Source organism: Hyperolius riggenbachi, chromosome 11, assembly GCF_040937935.1.
Source record: "Hyperolius riggenbachi isolate aHypRig1 chromosome 11, aHypRig1.pri, whole genome shotgun sequence".
Taxonomy (NCBI): Eukaryota; Metazoa; Chordata; class Amphibia; order Anura; family Hyperoliidae; genus Hyperolius; species Hyperolius riggenbachi.
Window position 1 is genome coordinate 41,075,372 of NC_090656.1, and position 17,724 is coordinate 41,093,095.

General features: G+C 42.7%; 1 protein-coding gene across 4 annotated transcripts in view; it reads right to left on the bottom strand.

Moving 5' to 3' along the window:
• The window catches only part of CEP89 (centrosomal protein 89), a 363,467-nt gene that overhangs the window by 2,219 nt on the left and 343,524 nt on the right, over window positions 1-17,724 (bottom strand). For all 4 annotated transcript variants that reach the window (XM_068259610.1, XM_068259609.1, XM_068259608.1 and 1 more), the window contains 3 exons: window positions 7,495-7,598; window positions 5,820-5,953; window positions 233-311 (listed from right to left, as the gene is read on the bottom strand). In XM_068259610.1, the coding sequence (XP_068115711.1) occupies window positions 233-311; window positions 5,820-5,953; window positions 7,495-7,598 (317 nt within the window). The remainder of the gene's footprint in view (window positions 1-232; window positions 312-5,819; window positions 5,954-7,494; window positions 7,599-17,724) is intronic.

Sequence of the window (17,724 nt, forward strand, 5' to 3'; positions counted from 1 at the left end):
CTGATGCCCAGTCACGGGAGCCCAGGTGACTGCCGCAGGGTCAGAGACGCTTGTACATACACTGATGGGGTCACAAGAGCCCCAACAAACAGTAACAGTTAAGTGCAATTCTGCAGAGACCCCACTGACTGCCACAAAGCAAAGCTGCTGTAAAAAAAACTGACCCCTTAGGTAAAAGTTTTGTCAGCTTATTGTAAAAAAAAAAAAAAACAGTCCCTGGATCTGGCTTTACCTCCTGTAGCCAGTAGATCATCAATGATCACAACTTTCTGTCCAGGATCCACAGCATCAGTCTGAATTTCAACCTCTGCCTAAAGATAAAAAAAAAAAAAAAAAAGTTTGAGTTTAGCATGGCAATACACTGCAGCCTGTGTGTATAACTGTGGATCTTAACATTTCACACCGCTTAAAAGGGACTCCGAGCACATCTAATGGGCGTGCCTTTAAAGACAGACGACTTCCAACAAAGTCGTGCTATGACCCCTCTGGAAGAGTCTTTTGCAATGGCCATGCGTGTCACTTCCTCTTTCTGCTTCATTCAGTGATGCACTTCTCTAACTGAGAAGACAGGGGTGACCCGGAAGTTATAACATAGCCAAGATAGCAGACGTGATTTTTAAATTGTAAGCCAACGAGAAATATTTGGTGTAGAACGGCGATTCAGGCATCAAATGAAAGAGGAGAGCACAAGCTACAAAAAAGGAATGTAGCTAAGTACTTTGCAGTACTGGTCTGAGCACCTCTCATGGGCATGCCTTTAAGACTCCGAGTCCCTTTAAAGGGTACCTTAAGTGAAATAAAAGTGGCCAATTTAACTTATGTGGCTTCTTCCAGCAGCCTGCAGTCCTTGTCCCTTGAAATCGTTCCTCTGCTCCGTTGAGCAGCAGTGCCCTTCTAAAAACTGGCCAGCTAAGCCAGCCGTGGACTACTGCTCATGCGCGGCCCCATGACTCCTCGATCGTGCTCCTGGTACCAGAAGTGCCTGTCACATGCGCAGATGCAATTTTTATTAACTGCACAAGCACAGAATGTGCCCATACACCAGAGTGTTATCAGCAAGCACGTGGCACAGGGCCATACATGAAGCTTTTGGAGGGGCACAGCTGCTGATCGGAGCAAAGCAGAACGATGGTGAGGGACCAGAAGATCTGCAGAGGGCTGGAAAAAGGGCAAGGTAAGTTTAACTGGCCACCTTTATTTCAATTTCCTTTAAATAGTACTCAGGTGGTTAATTTAAAGGAAAACTGTAACAAGAGGGATATGGAGGCTGTCATTTATTTCCTTTTAAGCAATACCAGTTGACTGGCTATCCTGCTAATCCTCTGGCTAATGCTTTTAGCCATAGACCCTGAACAAGCATGCAGCGGATCAGGCGTTTGACGTCAGATCTGACAAGATTAGCTGCATGCTCGTTTCTGGCGCTATTCAGACACTACTGCAGCCAAATAACTTGCATAGCTCAGCAGGGCTGCTAGGCAACTGGTATTGTTTAAAAGGAAACATAGCAGCCTCCATATTCTTCTCACTACAGTTGTCCTCTAAATGAATCTTGTAGGGAAAGCTCAGCTTAACTTCTTACCCCTCAGTCTTGAATGTCCCTCGGTTTCCTCCCGCACCAATAAATTCAGTGACTAATGCGGCAGTGTGCATTTTGCCATGCATGTATCTAGCAATTCAATAGCTTTAAAATACATTTTTATTTGATAAAAAAGGCAAGTCTTCCACTACACAGCATAATTATAGCTCAGTTGCTTAATTGAAGTATCCTAAAAAGTCACAGCAACTTTTGCTGTCACTTTTTGGATGCTTCAATAAAGTAACTGAGCTTATAATTATACTGTGTGGTGCTAGTCTTTTGGGGTCTTCGTTGTTTGGGAATACCAAAGTATGGGGGGTGAGGACCTTGGTACCGCTGGCTATATCTGCACCTTGTTTGGTGCTCCAGGACTCATCTTCTAAAGATAGGTCTTAAAATATAACGGCTACATACTGGGTACACTGCCATACTCGTCAGTTAGTGGCCAGAAAAACAAACATTGTTTATAACACTGCAGGGCCAGTTGTGTTTCCAAGAGTGAACTTATGAACTCCTCCCTCTACACTGGTAGGGACACTGGTAGGGCCGAAGGACACTGGCATCATGGTCTGCAGTAGGGTACACTATACAATTAATTGGAGGGGGGAATCTACCAAAGGAGGGAAGGCAGTAGGCAGCTGCCTTTTGATAACCTTCCAACAATCTTCAGGTAAATATTACCATTTCCTGCTCATCATAAGGGCAGGGGGGCCGGGGAATGGGTACATTTACATTTGTAATTTCATTTAAAAAGGCCTGTACCCACTGCATGATTTTCCTGACTGGCAATTGTTTTGAGTGACAAGCGATCATTTCCACGATCTCAGGACATGGCGTATAGGTGCATGATAACGTGAACGACGTTTACTGATGCTCAGAGATAAAGATAAAGATCGGATCTTTAACCACTTGATGACCCACCCTTTACCCCCCCTTAAGGACCAGCGCTGTTTTTAGTGATCTGTGCTGGGTGGGCTCTGCAGCCCCCAGCACAGATCAGGTAGCAGGCACAGAGATCAGATTGCCCCCCTTTTCCCCCCCTATGGGGATGATGTGCAGGGGGGGTGGTCTGATCTCTTCTGCCTGCCTGGGTGTTGCGGGGGGGGGGGGCACCTCAAAGCCCCCCTCCGCGGCGAAATTCCCCCCTCCCTCTCCTACCTGCTCCCCCCCCCGGTGATCGGGGCTGCACAGGACGCTATCCGTCCTGTGCAGCCAGTGACAGGCTGTCCCCTGTCACATGGCGGCGATCCCCGGCCGCTAATTGGCCGGGGATAGCCGATCACCAGCGCCGTACAATGTAAACAAAGGAGACATGTGTCTCCTACGTTTACATTTAGTCTGCGAGCCGCAATCAGCGGCTCGCAGGCTATTCACGGAGACCCGCTCCGTGATCTGACAGGAACCGGCGGCTCGCGCGAACGGCCTTTCCTGATTAATTAGGGAGGCACCTGGCGACGCAGAACTGCGTCGCTGGTCCTCCAGCTACCACTTTGCCGCCGCACGGTATGAGTGTGCAGTAGGCAAGTGGTTAAGATCATTGAAAACTCTGCGCGAAGTACAGCAATCACTTGACCATGGTTGAACGCTCATTGTCAGGGGGATGTTGCTGGATCCATCTACCTCCATCGGCTGGGGAGTATTTAGCTTTACTCTAAGGCCACATACAGACATCAGACCATAGTCTTTGGAAAATGAAAGATCACAGACCAATCTTACCACCCTTCCTGTAGTATAAGAGCCATACTCTACACAGTCTTTTCTATGGAGCTGAACTCCACATCAGGAAAAAATCTTGGCAAGATGCTGCACACACAGATGCTGTACAGACACAAAAGATCAGTATCTGCAAAAGATCTGTTCCTGCCAAAAATCCATTCCTGCAAATTGCAATGATAGTCTATGAGATCTGCAGATCATCATACACACATGATTTAACTGACATTCATCTGCAGATCTGCAGATCTGAAAATCCATCCTGGTGGATCTGATCTGCAGATGGATGTCAGTTAAATCATGTGTGTATGATGATCTGCAGATCTCATAGACTATCATTGCAATTTGCATGAATGGATTTTTGGCAGGAACAGATCTTTTGCAGGAACAGATCTTTTGTGTCTGTCTGTACAGCATCTGTGTGTGCAGCATCTTTGCCAAGATTTTTTCCTGATGTGGAGTTCAGCTCCATAGAAAAGACTGTGTAGAGTATGGCTCTTATACTACAGGAAGGGTGGTAAGATTGGTCTGTGATCTTTCATTTTCCAAAGACTATGGTCTGATGTCTGTATGTGGCCTAAGATCCTAAATCGTAACGAGTGCTGACCAATGGCATACAAATCAGAGCTGATGCAGGATTATGACCATTTTGTATGTCAATTTCTGCAAGTTTAAAATGAACCAAATGTTCAAGCTGCATACATTTGCATTATACAGTAATAAACTTAGAATAATTTATGCATTACCACGGAGACCACCCTGGTTATCTACAGCTGCTGTCCTGTCCCTAATGGTGCCCACTAATGGTAAGATTGTATGTAATATGAGGGACCACCTTAAAGTGTACCAGAGCCGAGTAAAATGCAAAAATCCTTACTCACCTGGGGCTTCCTCCAGCCCCATAAGCACATGCGAGTCCCTTGCCATCCTCCTATGGTCTGCCGTTCAGCCACGATCAGCCCTGGTAACTGGCTCAGTCGCGGACCTCCAGCGCATGTGCAGAAGACCCAGACTGACGCGACTGAGCAGGATTACTGTGGCTGATCGAGGTTGAACAGCAGACCCTGTGAGGAGGGCGAGGGACTCGCATGTGCTTATGGGGCTAGAGGAAGCCCCGGGTAAGTTTCGATTCTTGCACTTTACTCAGCTCTGGTTTACTTAACCACTTCTCCCCAAAGCAGTTTTTACCCTAAAGGACAAGAGCGATTTTCACCTTTCAGTGCTCATCCTTTTCATTTGCCAATAACTTAATCACAATGAAATGATCTATATCTTGTTTTTTTCACCACCAATTGGGCTTTTTGGGGTTGATATTTGTTTTCAGTAATTATTTTCTATGCATTTTAAAGGGAAAAACAAGGGGGAAAAACCCAAAAAAAACTATTTCTCAAATTTCATCCTCTATAGTTTTAATATAAACACTGCTACTGTACATAAAACCCACACATTTTATCTGCCCGTTTGTCCTGTTTATCACAAGATTTTAACTATGTCCCTAGTAAAAAGAATGTCAACAATATAGTTTTTTTACAGTATAGTGTTTTGGTTTTTTTTTTTCTTCACCATTTTCACGCCCTCAGCAGCAGCAGCACTGTTTGACTTATAAAAACGTCCTGGAGCCATTAAGAGGCTCTATAGCAGGAAGTTTTTATAAGTCAGCTTGTCTTTAAGTGGTTAAATGAACATTCTATGTATATTCAATCCAGTTCACTCTACTACTACATAGATTTGGTAAGCTTGTACCATAGTGGACACACACCCTCCTCAGCTACAGCAGTTTGTGCTGTTTTTAGTAGAGGGGTGGAGCGTTCACAGGCAGCAAATAATAAAAAAAAAAAAAATAATTAAAAAAAAAAAAAAAAAAAGACAGTGTCGCTCATTCACAGCTCGTTTAGCAGTCCACTACTTTGGGTCACTCTACACCCACTATATTCTCAGCCGAAGATTATCTAGTGTGCATATAAGGCGTAAGGATCTTCCACTACAAGAGCCAATCTAATTGCTTAGGATGTGAGAGAATCTCAGAATCTTGTTTTTTGCTGCTAAAATTGTGCATAGAACGCTTTTTCTTTTTTCAGTCTGCTCCAATAAAAGCTTGACTGTCTGGGAAATTTGATTATTAAAGCTGAGGAAATTGAATGGAATCATACAGGAAATATTCACTGCAATTTATACCCATTCTTCCCCGTATACACACACACATAAATACATACATATACACACACACATACATATACACACACATACATATACACACATATACATATACACACATATACATATACACACATATACACACATATACATATACATATACACATACATATACATACACATATACACACACACACACACATACATATACATATACACCGAAACGGTCGGTGCGTGCGGCAGAACAGACCTAACACATCCAATTGAATGGACCAATGTGCACCTTGATCCAATTCGCATCCGCTAAACAGTCTTTTTTTAGGTTAATGTGAACCTGGCCAAAGTGTCTAGCATATAAACTAACAGCATTGGGTACCTTTCCATATTCCAGGGCATAGGATACAGACTCTGTTGGACCAGGCAGTTTTCCCTTTTTCCGAATCAACACAAAGCCGATTCCCAATCTCTGAGCCAGGGACGGGCCAAAGAGGAATCCACGAGCATCCAAGCCTGAAAGGCATCATTATGAAGGACATGGTTATGTGATATTATTCAGTCTGCCCATCACACAATACTACAATCATTCTCTCAACTGCTGTCAAGTGTTTGTGTTGTAATCTGACTGGTTGTACGTTCTTACCATATCTATGTAGCTAGTAGGGTGTGTGTAATGGAGAACATGAAGGGAAGGAGAGATAGTTTCAAAATAAGGCAAAAAAAACTACTTAACATTGAGTCATGGTTTGCTGCCAGTCACTCACTTTCTGCAGAAGTGAAAAATAACCTCAACAGGACCGCTCCATGCCAATTGACGTGGACGCGGCGGTATCCCCAGGACCACCTAACACCGATCAGTCCTGGGGGCGTGTTTTGCAAGAGATAGTGTGCGCCGATGCGGGTGCATCTCCGCATGAATGACGGAGCGGAGCTTCCGCCATCAGTCTCCCAGATGTGATCGACGCTAGGAGACTGTTAGACGGCAAAATCGCCGTTTAATAGTGTACAGCATTACGTTCTACAGCAGCACTGTACGGGGGGAGACAGGAGTGATCGGCTGGGGAGGGGGGGGGGGGAATTACTTGTGTGCTGACATGTACAGCCCTCTGCAGCAAGGCCTTAAAGCTGCAGTGGCCTATTTAGTGAAAAATGGCCTGGTCTCTTGGGGGGGGGGGGGGTTTAATACTGTGGTCCTCAAGTGGATAAGCAACTATTGTGCACAAGAAAATCAGTGAATTTTCTGTACTGAAAACACAGAATACAAGTTTCAGACTAACATGCTGAGGCAATGCTCTTTCTACTGCAGGGCTGGGTGGGGAGGTCTGAAAACTGGGAGGAGGGCGGGAAAGGACACACAGAGTAAGGGAGGAAATGATGCCAGGATTGGCTTCAAGAAAGACAGTCAAAAATGGAAACATTTGAAGTATTTTCTCTTTTTTACTATAGAAAAATAACTAAAAAGCAAAATGTGGATCAGAGCAATACATATGTAGGTAGCGCAAGAATTTATCTACTTCTATATCTATATTCTATATTTATGTGTTTGTTTTGAGATAGTATGGCTGACAGCTCCTCTTTAAGGCATAACTGTGCTTTTTACAGCTGAAACAGGTGCTACAAACTCATTGCAGTAGAAGGGTCTAGTACAAAATCTTTTACATGCAAACTATTTTGGAAGTGAACATCCATACATACGTCAATACAAAACATGCTTTGAACAGTATTGACATGCATACGTCAATACTCTCCTGAACTAAACTAGAACCTTGATTCACACATTTTGGCAAGTTACAGGAAAAAAGGGTTATGAAAATTAATTTGATCACCTTTTGCACCGAAATCCTGGGGAAATTGTACGCCAGGGAGGTTAAGTTTGTAGCAACTGTTTCAGCTGTAACGAGCACAGATGTGCCATTAAAAAAAACCTATATACATACAAGTCTGTGTACATATGTAATTAAAACCTTTTTTTGCCAGTGTAGTCCTTAAAAGGTTGCTAGTGGTGTTTGTGTGAAAACACTGACCCACATACACAAATCCACCCTTCTTCTTACCAGCAATGACATCCACCTTGGCAAAGTTCTCTCTTAGGTAGTTCTCAAACAGGTCAATTGCAGCAGTGAATGCTCTTGGGCACTTAAGCACTGGTGTGATGTCCCTGCGATAAAACACAACAATAAAATGTTAAAAAGTCAACCACCCACAGACTAGTTAACCAGTCACAGACTAGTTAACCAGTCTAGGAGGTGGATCGTGCACTTTTTACCAAACACCTATATCAGTTTATAGAGTTATGGACTCTTTTTCAATTCACTTTCTCACTGGGCCGGTGCGCTGGTAAGTTGATGGTGTAAGTGAACGATTTTTCGTCCGATCAGAATTTCTGATCGCTCGATTTTTCGCTAGAAATTGGACAGTTAGTGGCCACCTTAAAGAGGAACTCCAGTGAAAATAATTTAATATAAAAAGGTGCTTAATTTTTACAATAATTATGTATACATGATTTAGTCAGAGTTTGCTCATTGTAAAATCTTTCCTCTCCCAGATTCACATTCTGACATGTATTACATGGTGACATTGTTACTGTGGGCAGATTATGTAGCTGTTCTGGCTTTAACAGACAGCTATAAACAGCCATTTCCTGTGTGTGTCATTGTTACATTGTGGCAGTTTGCCCAGAGTACCATACGGTACCAGAGCCTCTTGTGGGAGGGGTTTCAGCACAAATTCAGTCATACAGCGCCCCCTGATGGTCTGTTTGTGAAAATCATTATATTTTTCATGTAAAAGTGGGTATCAGCTACTGATTGGGATAAAGTTCAATTCTTGGTCGGAGTTTCTCTTTAAGTGCCAAGCAAATAACTGTGGATAGAACTTTCAGTAACAAACATTCCGAACAGATCATATGCCAGTAATAAAGAGGTCACCATCAGTCAAATTTCTAAATGTAAATCAGGGAGAGGAAAGACTTTACAATGGGCAAACACTGACTATCTACAAATGACTATTGCAAAAAGAAAAAAAAAACTTTTTCTTTAAGACCCTAAAACCAGGAAACTAATCATGCTGCTAGAGAGCCTGCAGCAGCCCCTGCACATTACTCACCTCTCTGAGATCCAGCACTGCAGTTCTCCCTCCATACTCCTGGTGGCACTGTAACCCTGTAGTGAGATTGCCAGCTGTCGTCAGGACAACAGAGGGCCCTCTCACCAGGGGGATGCCGAGTCTCCGTCAGGGATAGCGTTCCAAGCCTCACTGCCGTCACTTCCTCCTTCAAGGAGGAAGTGACAGCAGCGAGGCTTGCAACGCTACTATTAGGACGCATGGACCTATATTGAGCGCGGGGAGGACGCAGATTTATGGGTAAATAACCCTCCAAACCCCGCCGCTCAGCTGCTGTAATTCTCATTTGAATCACGAGTAATTACTCGTGATTAAGGTCGGTGATCATCCCTGGTCTCCGTAGACGGTAAGGATAATGGCTGCCGGCGTCTGGATCCCAGTGAAATTAAACCGCCCGCTGTGAGCTATGCCCTACTCGAGCTTCCCTGCAGCTACCGCTCCTGGCTGACATACATATATACACACACACACACACACACACACACACACACACACACAGAGAGAGAGAGAGCCTGACCCGTAGATACCGCCAGGGAGGTTAAACAGCAGACATGATAAGCTTTGTGTACTAGCAATGCTTTTTGTACCAAAAGAGAGTTGGTCAGTATTGTTCATAAACACCACTGTTCATAATAGGATTTTAAAGATTTAAAGAATAGATTTTACATCAGACTGTCATGGCTCCTATTTAAAATTCACTAGTTTGTCGAGCAGTTCTGCCAACATGCAGTACAGTGGAAGCGTTTAGCAGCACCTCGAGTGTCATGTTTGGTACATGGCGGCATTACCAGTCTCATGTCGCTTCTGAGCACGGCAACCGCAGTGCTCAGAAGCAACTACATGGGGGGGGGGGCTATCTGACCACCATCTGTGCTGAGCGCCTGGAGGTGGACAGGAGCAGATGACTGGCGGTGAATTAACCACCTTCAGTTACTGGTGTAAAAGAGGCCTTACAAATTCAGATCTTCAATTAAGGGAAACTGACGTCAGAGGTATACAGAAACTGCCATATCTCCTTTTAAACAATTTCGGTTGCCTGGAAGCCCTGCTGATCTCTTTGGCTGCAGTATTGTTTGAATCACACACCTGAAACAAGCATGCAGCTAATCTTGTCAGATCTGACAATGTCAGACATCTGATCTTATTCAGCATTAATAGTTAGTTACTTGGGTTGGAAGAGGAAAAAAAAAAAAATAAAAATAAAAAAAAAAATGACATACGTCCATCGAGTTCAATCAGAGAACAAAGTACAACACTAGCCTGCTCCCTCACATATCCCTGTTGATCCAGAGGAAGGCAAAAAAACCCTTAGGGCCTGTACACACTGCTGCGCTTGCGCTGCATTTTTAAAAACGCATGCGTTTTTAAAATCGCAAGGTCTTTTGAAAAATAATGAAAATCGTGATGACTTGTACACACTGGTGCAATGCGTTTTTAGAAAAACGCAATCGCAGTGCCTGCTGCGCTTTTTTAAGCGCAGCGCTTGAAAAACGCATTAAAAACGCATGCGCTTGCGTTTTTTGCCTGCGTTTTTTAGAAGGCAGTATCCCAGATAGACTGCAACTACCTGATTCCTGTTGAAATGTAAACTAGAAAAAAACAAAGGATTCTTTAGCCAATCAGCAATTACAAGAAAAACGCAAACGCATCAAAAACGCAGGCAAAAGCGCATGCGTTTTTAAAATGGCATACAATGCGTTTTTAAAACTACATGCACTTGCGATTTTAAAAACGACCTTACAAGGCATGGTCCAATTAGCCCCAAAAAGGGAAAAAAAATCCTTCCGGACTCCAGATGGCAATATCAGATAAATTCCCTGGATCAACATCATTGGGCATTCCTAGTAATTGTAGCCATGGATGTCTTTCAACGCATGGAAAGCATCTAAGCGCACTTTAAATCAGGGCTGTGGAGTCGGAGTCGGAGTCGGAGTCGTGGAGTCGGAGTCGTGGAGTCGGGCAATTTTGGGTGCCTGGAGTCGGAGTCGGGAAAAAATGCACCGACTCCGACTCCTAATGAATTTGTAACTGTAATTAAAATAGAAAATATGATAAAATGTTCTATTTCTCAGATAATAGTCATTAAAAATAATGTATTTATACAGTATATATACAGTAATAGCTATGCTTAGTCCACAAAGATGAAATAAACCAATCAAAATTAGTTACTTGTGCTGCTTCAATAAAGCAGTCCCCGTATTTTTAAGGTCAGATATACATATCTGATTGTGACTGTATATATGATGTGTACACAGGAATCTCTTATATATACTAAATAACATCTATGCTGTAAGAATAAAGCCTGATGTGTAGCTGTGTCACTAATAGAGATGGTCAATGAGATGGAAATAATTCTGCATTGATGCTGATTTATGCAAACGTATGCACTCCCTTTGCCGATGAAATCAAATAATTTGATATGTTATTAAAATTTGGTTTGGTGACTACAAATTAAAAGGTTACTGAGACGGATGAAAAGTAAAGTTTTATACATACCTGGGGCTTCCTCCAGCCCCCTTCAGGCTAATCAGTGCCTCGCTGTCCTCCACTACCCGGATCTTCTGCTGTGAGTCCTGGTAATTCAGCCAGTCAGCGCTGTCCGGCCGCATGCCGCTCCCACAGCCAGGAACATTCTGCACCTGCGCAATAGTGCTGCACAGGTGTAGTATGCTCCTGGCGGCGGAGTGTGTGCATGCGCACTACGCCTGACTGGCTCAAGTACCTGGACTCATAGCAGAAGATCCAGGTGGTGGAGGAGGACAATGAGGGACTGATTATCCTGAAGGCGGCTGGAGGAAGCCCCAGGTATGTATAAAACTTTAATTTCATCTGTCCCAGGTTTACTTTGTTACACAGTAGTACTATACTCTACATATGCACTCCCCACAGAGCTGCAGGGAATCCACTGAGAATGCTGTGCACATTGAACACAGAGGTGTTGTCTGTTTACAATCTCCTCATTCCCCTGCAGAGTACCTGCACATCATTCTTACATGTACCCACACTTACATTGCCTAGGGCCTGATAGATGTTCTTTGTTCCGGTTTGTACCTTTTACAAGTACTCTTACCAAGGACTAGTTTTAGTGTAAAGGGAATAAATATAGTAGTCTACATATCCTTCTCACTTCAGTTGTCTTGTAAAATTCCTAAGCGTTGGCAGTTAAGAGACGAATTTCATGTTACATACTTTTAATCAACAAAATTGTAATATGCAAATTAGAGGAGTCGGAGTCGGAGTCGGAGTCGGTGGAATCCTAAACTGAGGAGTCGGAGTCGGTGGATTTTTGGACCGACTCCACAGCCCTGCTTTAAATGCAGGTATGGAGTTTGCCATAACTACTTCCTGCGGCAATGCATTCCACATCTTAATCACTCTTACTGTAAAGAACCCTTTCCTAAATAAATAGCTAAAACATTTTTCCTTCATGCGCAGATCATGTCTTCTAGTCCTTTGAGAAGGCCTAGGGACAAAAAGCTCATCCGCCAAGATTTTATATTGCCCTCTGACGTATTTATACATGTTAATTAGATCCCCTCTAAGGCGTCTTTTCTCTAGACTAAATAAAACCAGTTTATCTGACCTTTCTTGGTAATTGAGACCTTCCATCCAACGTATCAATTTTGTTGCTCGTCTCTTCACCTGCTCAAACTGCAATATCTTTCCTGTAATGTGGTGCCTAGAACTGAATTCCATATTCCTGATGTTGCCTTCCTAGAGAGTTAAACAGGGGCAATATTATGCTAGCATCTCAAGTTTTTATTTCCCTTTTAATGCATCCCAAAATTTTGTTAGCTTTAGCTGCAGCGGCTTGGCATTGAGTACAATTTAACTTGTCGATAAGTACTCCTAAGTCCTTCTCCAAGTTTGATGTCCCCAACTGTATCCCATTTATTTTGTATGGTGCTAGACCATTGGTACAACCAAAATGCCAAATTTTTCAACATTGATTTTTATCTGCCATTTATGTGCCCATATAGCCATCCTATCCAGATCCTGTTGCAGTATGCCCCTATCTTCTTGTGAGTTGATGATTCTGCAAAGAAATAGCAACATTGCTTACTACTGCATCTACTAGGTCATTAATACATAAAATTGAAAAGCACTGGACCCAGTACACACCCCTGTGGGACCCCACTGCTTACAGTCACCTATTTTGAGTATGATCCATTGACTACAACTCTTGTTTTCTGTCCATTAGCCAGTTCCCTATCCATGCACAGACTCTTCCCCAGTCCTTGCATCCTCAACTTTTGCACCAGACTTGTGTGGAACAGGGTTGAAGGCCTTTGCAAAGTATATTACATCTACAGCGGTCCTAATATCCACATTAGCGTTCACTACCTCATAAAAGCTGAGCATGTTAGTCAAACAGGACCTGTCTTTAGTAAACCCATGTTGATGCTGAGACACGATTATTTTCTACTATGAAGTCATATATAGCGTCTCTTAGTAACCCTTCAAATAGTTTGCATACAACTGATAGGCTTACAGGTCTATAATTTCCTGGATCGGTTTTCTTGCCCTTCTTAAATGGGAAAACGTGAGCTGTACGCCAATACACTGTGACTCTGCCAGTTGAGAGTCACAAAAGATAAGATAAAGGGGTTTATCTATAACTGAACTTAATTCCCTTAGGACCAGAGGATGCGTGCCATCCGGGCAAGGTGCCTTTTCATTTATTTAGTCTTGCCTTCACTTCTTCCTGCGTTAGTAGAAGATTGAGACTATTCTGCATCTCTAATTTGCAATAGTGATGTTTCCCTTGTGAAGACAGAAGCAAAGAAAGCATTTAATAACTCTGCCTTACCTTGGTCATCCACCACTGAGTTTTCACCCTCATCCTTTAGGAGTCCAATACAGTCAACCTTTCTTTTTTTAGAATTAATGTACTTGTAAAACTTCTTTGGGTTAGATTTGATATCCCTAGCGATTTGATTTTCATCTTCAATCTTTGCCAGCCTAATTTATTTTTTACAACTTTTATTGCACTCCTTATAATTGCTTAATGCAGCCTCGGTCCCCTCCTGTTTTAGGATCTTATAGGCATTCTTTTCCCCCTTCATTTTATCTCCAACCTTTCTATTCATCCAGAGAGGCCTTTTTTTATTCCTAGACGTTTTGTTTCCATATGGGATATACATACGACAATATTGATTGAAAATAATCTTAAAAGCTTGCCATTCCCTTCAGTGTCCTTCCCTTGTAGTACATTATCCCAGTTCACCAAACTTACTGCCTCCCTGAGTTGATTGAAGTTTGCTTCAATCAACTACCTTCATGCTGTGCAATGGGTATGGTTAATAAGGTGGTAATAATTCAGTTTCTCCAGCGTAGAATTGGAACAATCAAATGTAGCAACCGCAGTACCGTATTTGTCTATTTACAGTCTACATCAGTTTGCACAAAATGAGGATAGAGGCTGGTACACACTTTCATTTGCCAATTACTGACCAATTTTATCACCTTCATGTAGTAGGCGGGTCAACACATACAGAGTGCTATTTGCAGATAGTGTAGGTAATCCCTCATAGTACACAGAGGTGGTAAAATTGGTCAATCAAAATTTGATGTATGTATGCATCCTAAAATTTGTATCAACTTGGAAATTTGTACCATCTCATTAACCATCCCCACTGTACAGCTGAATCAGAGCAATAAGCAGCATTAGGCTTCGTTCACATAAAATCGAAATCACTGATGCCAGCTATTTTTGATTTTGTGATTATTTTTTTTTACCCCCAAACCCCCTCCCGGCGCTTACCTGCGCGCTTTTTTTGTAAAGCGCTTTAGCAGAGCGATTTGTTTTTTCACTTCCTGACACAAGTCTTTGACCCGGAAAAGAATACAGCAGATTCTTAAGGCTACTGTCACAGTAGAACGGTGCGTTTGATGCGACATTAAGGTCACACAACGCAGCCCTAACGCAACACATATAGACTTTCACAGTGCAACGTTAAAGTCGCACGTTAGAAAATGTATTTACTATGGAACAAAAACGGGGCATGCGGAATATTTTAAAGGAAAAAAAAAAAAAAAAAACACAAAACCCCTAAGAGTGTGGTTTGGCTTTCTGTTAGGGCCCGTTTCCACTAAATTCAAATTTGTGTGCATCTTCCGCACACAAATTCGCATAGCAATGTATTTCAATGGGCATGTATCCATTGCCTGCAGAAATAAAAAATCTGTTCAGTTTCTGCACAGTGCATACAATTTTCTGATTATGCGTCACTTTTTTTGCATGAGCTTCGTCCGTCAATAGAAATGAAAAAAATGCGATTACACATGCAAAAACGCATTTATATGCAAATTTGCATCCAGAAAATAGCATGTGAATTTGCATGCTTCTAGTGGAAATGGACCCTAAGGGCCTGTACACACTGAAAATTGCAATCGCAGTGCATTGCAATTGCGTTTTTTTTATCAAATTGCTACTTGTGATGTTTGTGTGCCTGCAATTTTGAAGCAATGACAATCGCATGCATTGCATTTTTCATACGCAGCGCTTAAACGTAGCAGTCACTGCGACTTTTTCTAAAAACGAACCACACTAACGTGTACAGGTCATCACGATTTTTCAAAAGGCCTTGCAATTTAAAAAACGCAGCAGTGTGTACAGGCCCCAATTCTGTTGTGAAGTGATGATCTGTGCTGCATTTTGTTATAGCGAATGACTAGGAGGTTGTTTTCATTGCAGTTTCTCCCTTTTTTGCTAGTAATACATCAATATACCACAACATGAAGAATATGAAAATCAGATTTTGTAAGAAAGATATATCGTTCTATCATCTGGCAACAAACTCCACCTTTCACAGTGGGTGTGTAATGATCGCTGCTGCAGCAGGTGTTGCTGGAAGTAGTAGTGCTGCAGCTCAGGCAGTTCTGATGTCTTTCCATGCAAGCTGCATAGCTTTGTCTGTCTTTCCCTGCTGTCAGCTTGTGACTGATTATCATTCACCTGTGTGGGAATCTGCATGTCTGCTCCCATTGGATGACCTCAGTATAAAGATCTGCTTCCTGCAGGGTTTCCATAGCTTCAGTTTAAGCCTGTCTTGCTGTCGCTTCAGCCCTCGATCGTGTTTCTTGTTCTAAAGATACTTTGCTGGTCTTTGCATCATATATTGGTTCATTGCCAATATATATGCATACCAGCACGTTTATTATTTTCCTTGTATTTGTGTTACGTTGATACATCAGTGTCGCTGATGTATACGTACACGAACTGTTTATATCCTGTGTGCAGTTAGTCAGCTTTCCAGCACGTTTTGGTAGGTTGCGCGTACCGTGACCACCCATGCTGAGGTAGTTACCCTGCTCCTGGTTCTGTTTGTGGATTGCGTTCATCTCTGCGAAGAGAACGAATCCTTCCGAATCCTGTTCTGTTACCGTTTGTGGATTGCGTTCATCTCTGCGAAGAGATAACGAATCCTTCTGAATCCTGTCCGGTTACCGTTTGTGGATTGCGTTCATCTCTGCGAAGAGATAGCGAATCCTTCTGAGCCCTGTTCTCTGTATTGCTCCAGTGCTAGTCAGCGTTCCTGCTTATGTCATATATCGGTTCATTGCCGATATATACATATGTTAGTCAGACGTTACAAATAGTTTCATTGATAGCTGTAATTGTAATACGCTAGGAAAACATACTTATTGTATATTTGTCTGTGTTATGTTCATCTATCTTGATCCTGCTACTTCCTGACTATCCTGTCCTGTCTTTGTGAGGCACGCCATCGCTGCAATCGCATTGGCTGCCTCATTCCAGTCTGTCTTGTTTTGGACGCTTGCTGTCGCTAAGTAGCCGCTAGCTAGCAAGCGTTCATTCTGTCTACCTGCCCTGATCTCAGTTCTGGTTTCTGCGCTCAGCGCTACTTTGCGCTGAGACGTTATAACGAAAGCATTGTTTGTGGCTGTCAGATCTGCACCGGCTCTGTGCGCCACAATCTCCTATTGGAGTCAGTCCTCCCCTCCACTATACTAGGGATAGCCTGTTTCCTTGTGCTAGTGTGTGTACCTCCTCCACGCCAGCTCATGCGTTGCATGCTGACTGTGGAGAATACACCACCAAGCCTTACAGGGTGTCACTGATCATTTCCATGAGAGCCATCAGCAGGCTAAATTGTAATGCATTTTCAATTATGGTTGGCCAATCACTGACCAATTTTATCACCTCCATGTAGTATGAGGGATTACCTACACAATCTGCTCATCATATTCAATATCTACAGTGTTCTCCCCAGGCTCTTTTAGCCGGGTGCTCCACCCGGCTAGATTTGGTGACCACCCGGCTGTCATCGGCTTACCTCCTCCTATGCTGTAAGCAGAGTTGCCCTGCATTTTCATCTTGACCCACCCGGCTACTATTTCTTGCCACCCGGCTGGAAAAAAATCCTCGGGAGAACACTGATCTATTGACCGTCATACTACCTGGAGGTGGTAAAATTAGTCAGCGATTGGCCAACCATAATTGAAGGTGTGTACCAGGCTTTAGAGCATGTTCGTTGTGGATTTTCTAATTAGGCAGGTCTCCTTTATGAGAAAACAAAACAAAAAACAAAAACAACATTCTCTGAGTTCATTTACTCCGCCATCAATTTATATACCATTTTCAAGGAAAAAATGGAAATGACAAAGTAGGCGCAATATGACATTTTTATCCAATGAAATAAGAAAAACGAGTGACGTCTAAGCATCGTGACGCTGCTCGTGTTTTACTTCAGTTAATTATTCAATTTATGCCAAATACACAAATTGAACAATTTAAATATGGAGGTTAGGGTAACCTGATTGCGTAATGTGGATTAGAACAACTGACCTTGTATATTCAAGATAAATAGCTGACAGCTGACAAGCCGCTAGCCAGGCAGAATAAGCTGAATCACTTCTAGGGCCTGGGACCTACTATAAAGCAATATCGCAATCGCTAGCGATTTGTGGTATCGCTTTTGGGAGCAATTTCTCTGCACCTATACAATACATTAAAATGAAAACTTGCCCAAAATGCTGCATGTCCTGCAATTGGGATTTGCCTAATCGCAATCACTCTAGTGGAATCTGTCCTATCCACTTAAATTGGCAGAGCGTTTAGAGAAATCGCTAGCAATTCGAAGCAATTCCAAAACCATAAAAAAAAAACTAAATTACAAAAAAAAAACCTTTAGTGC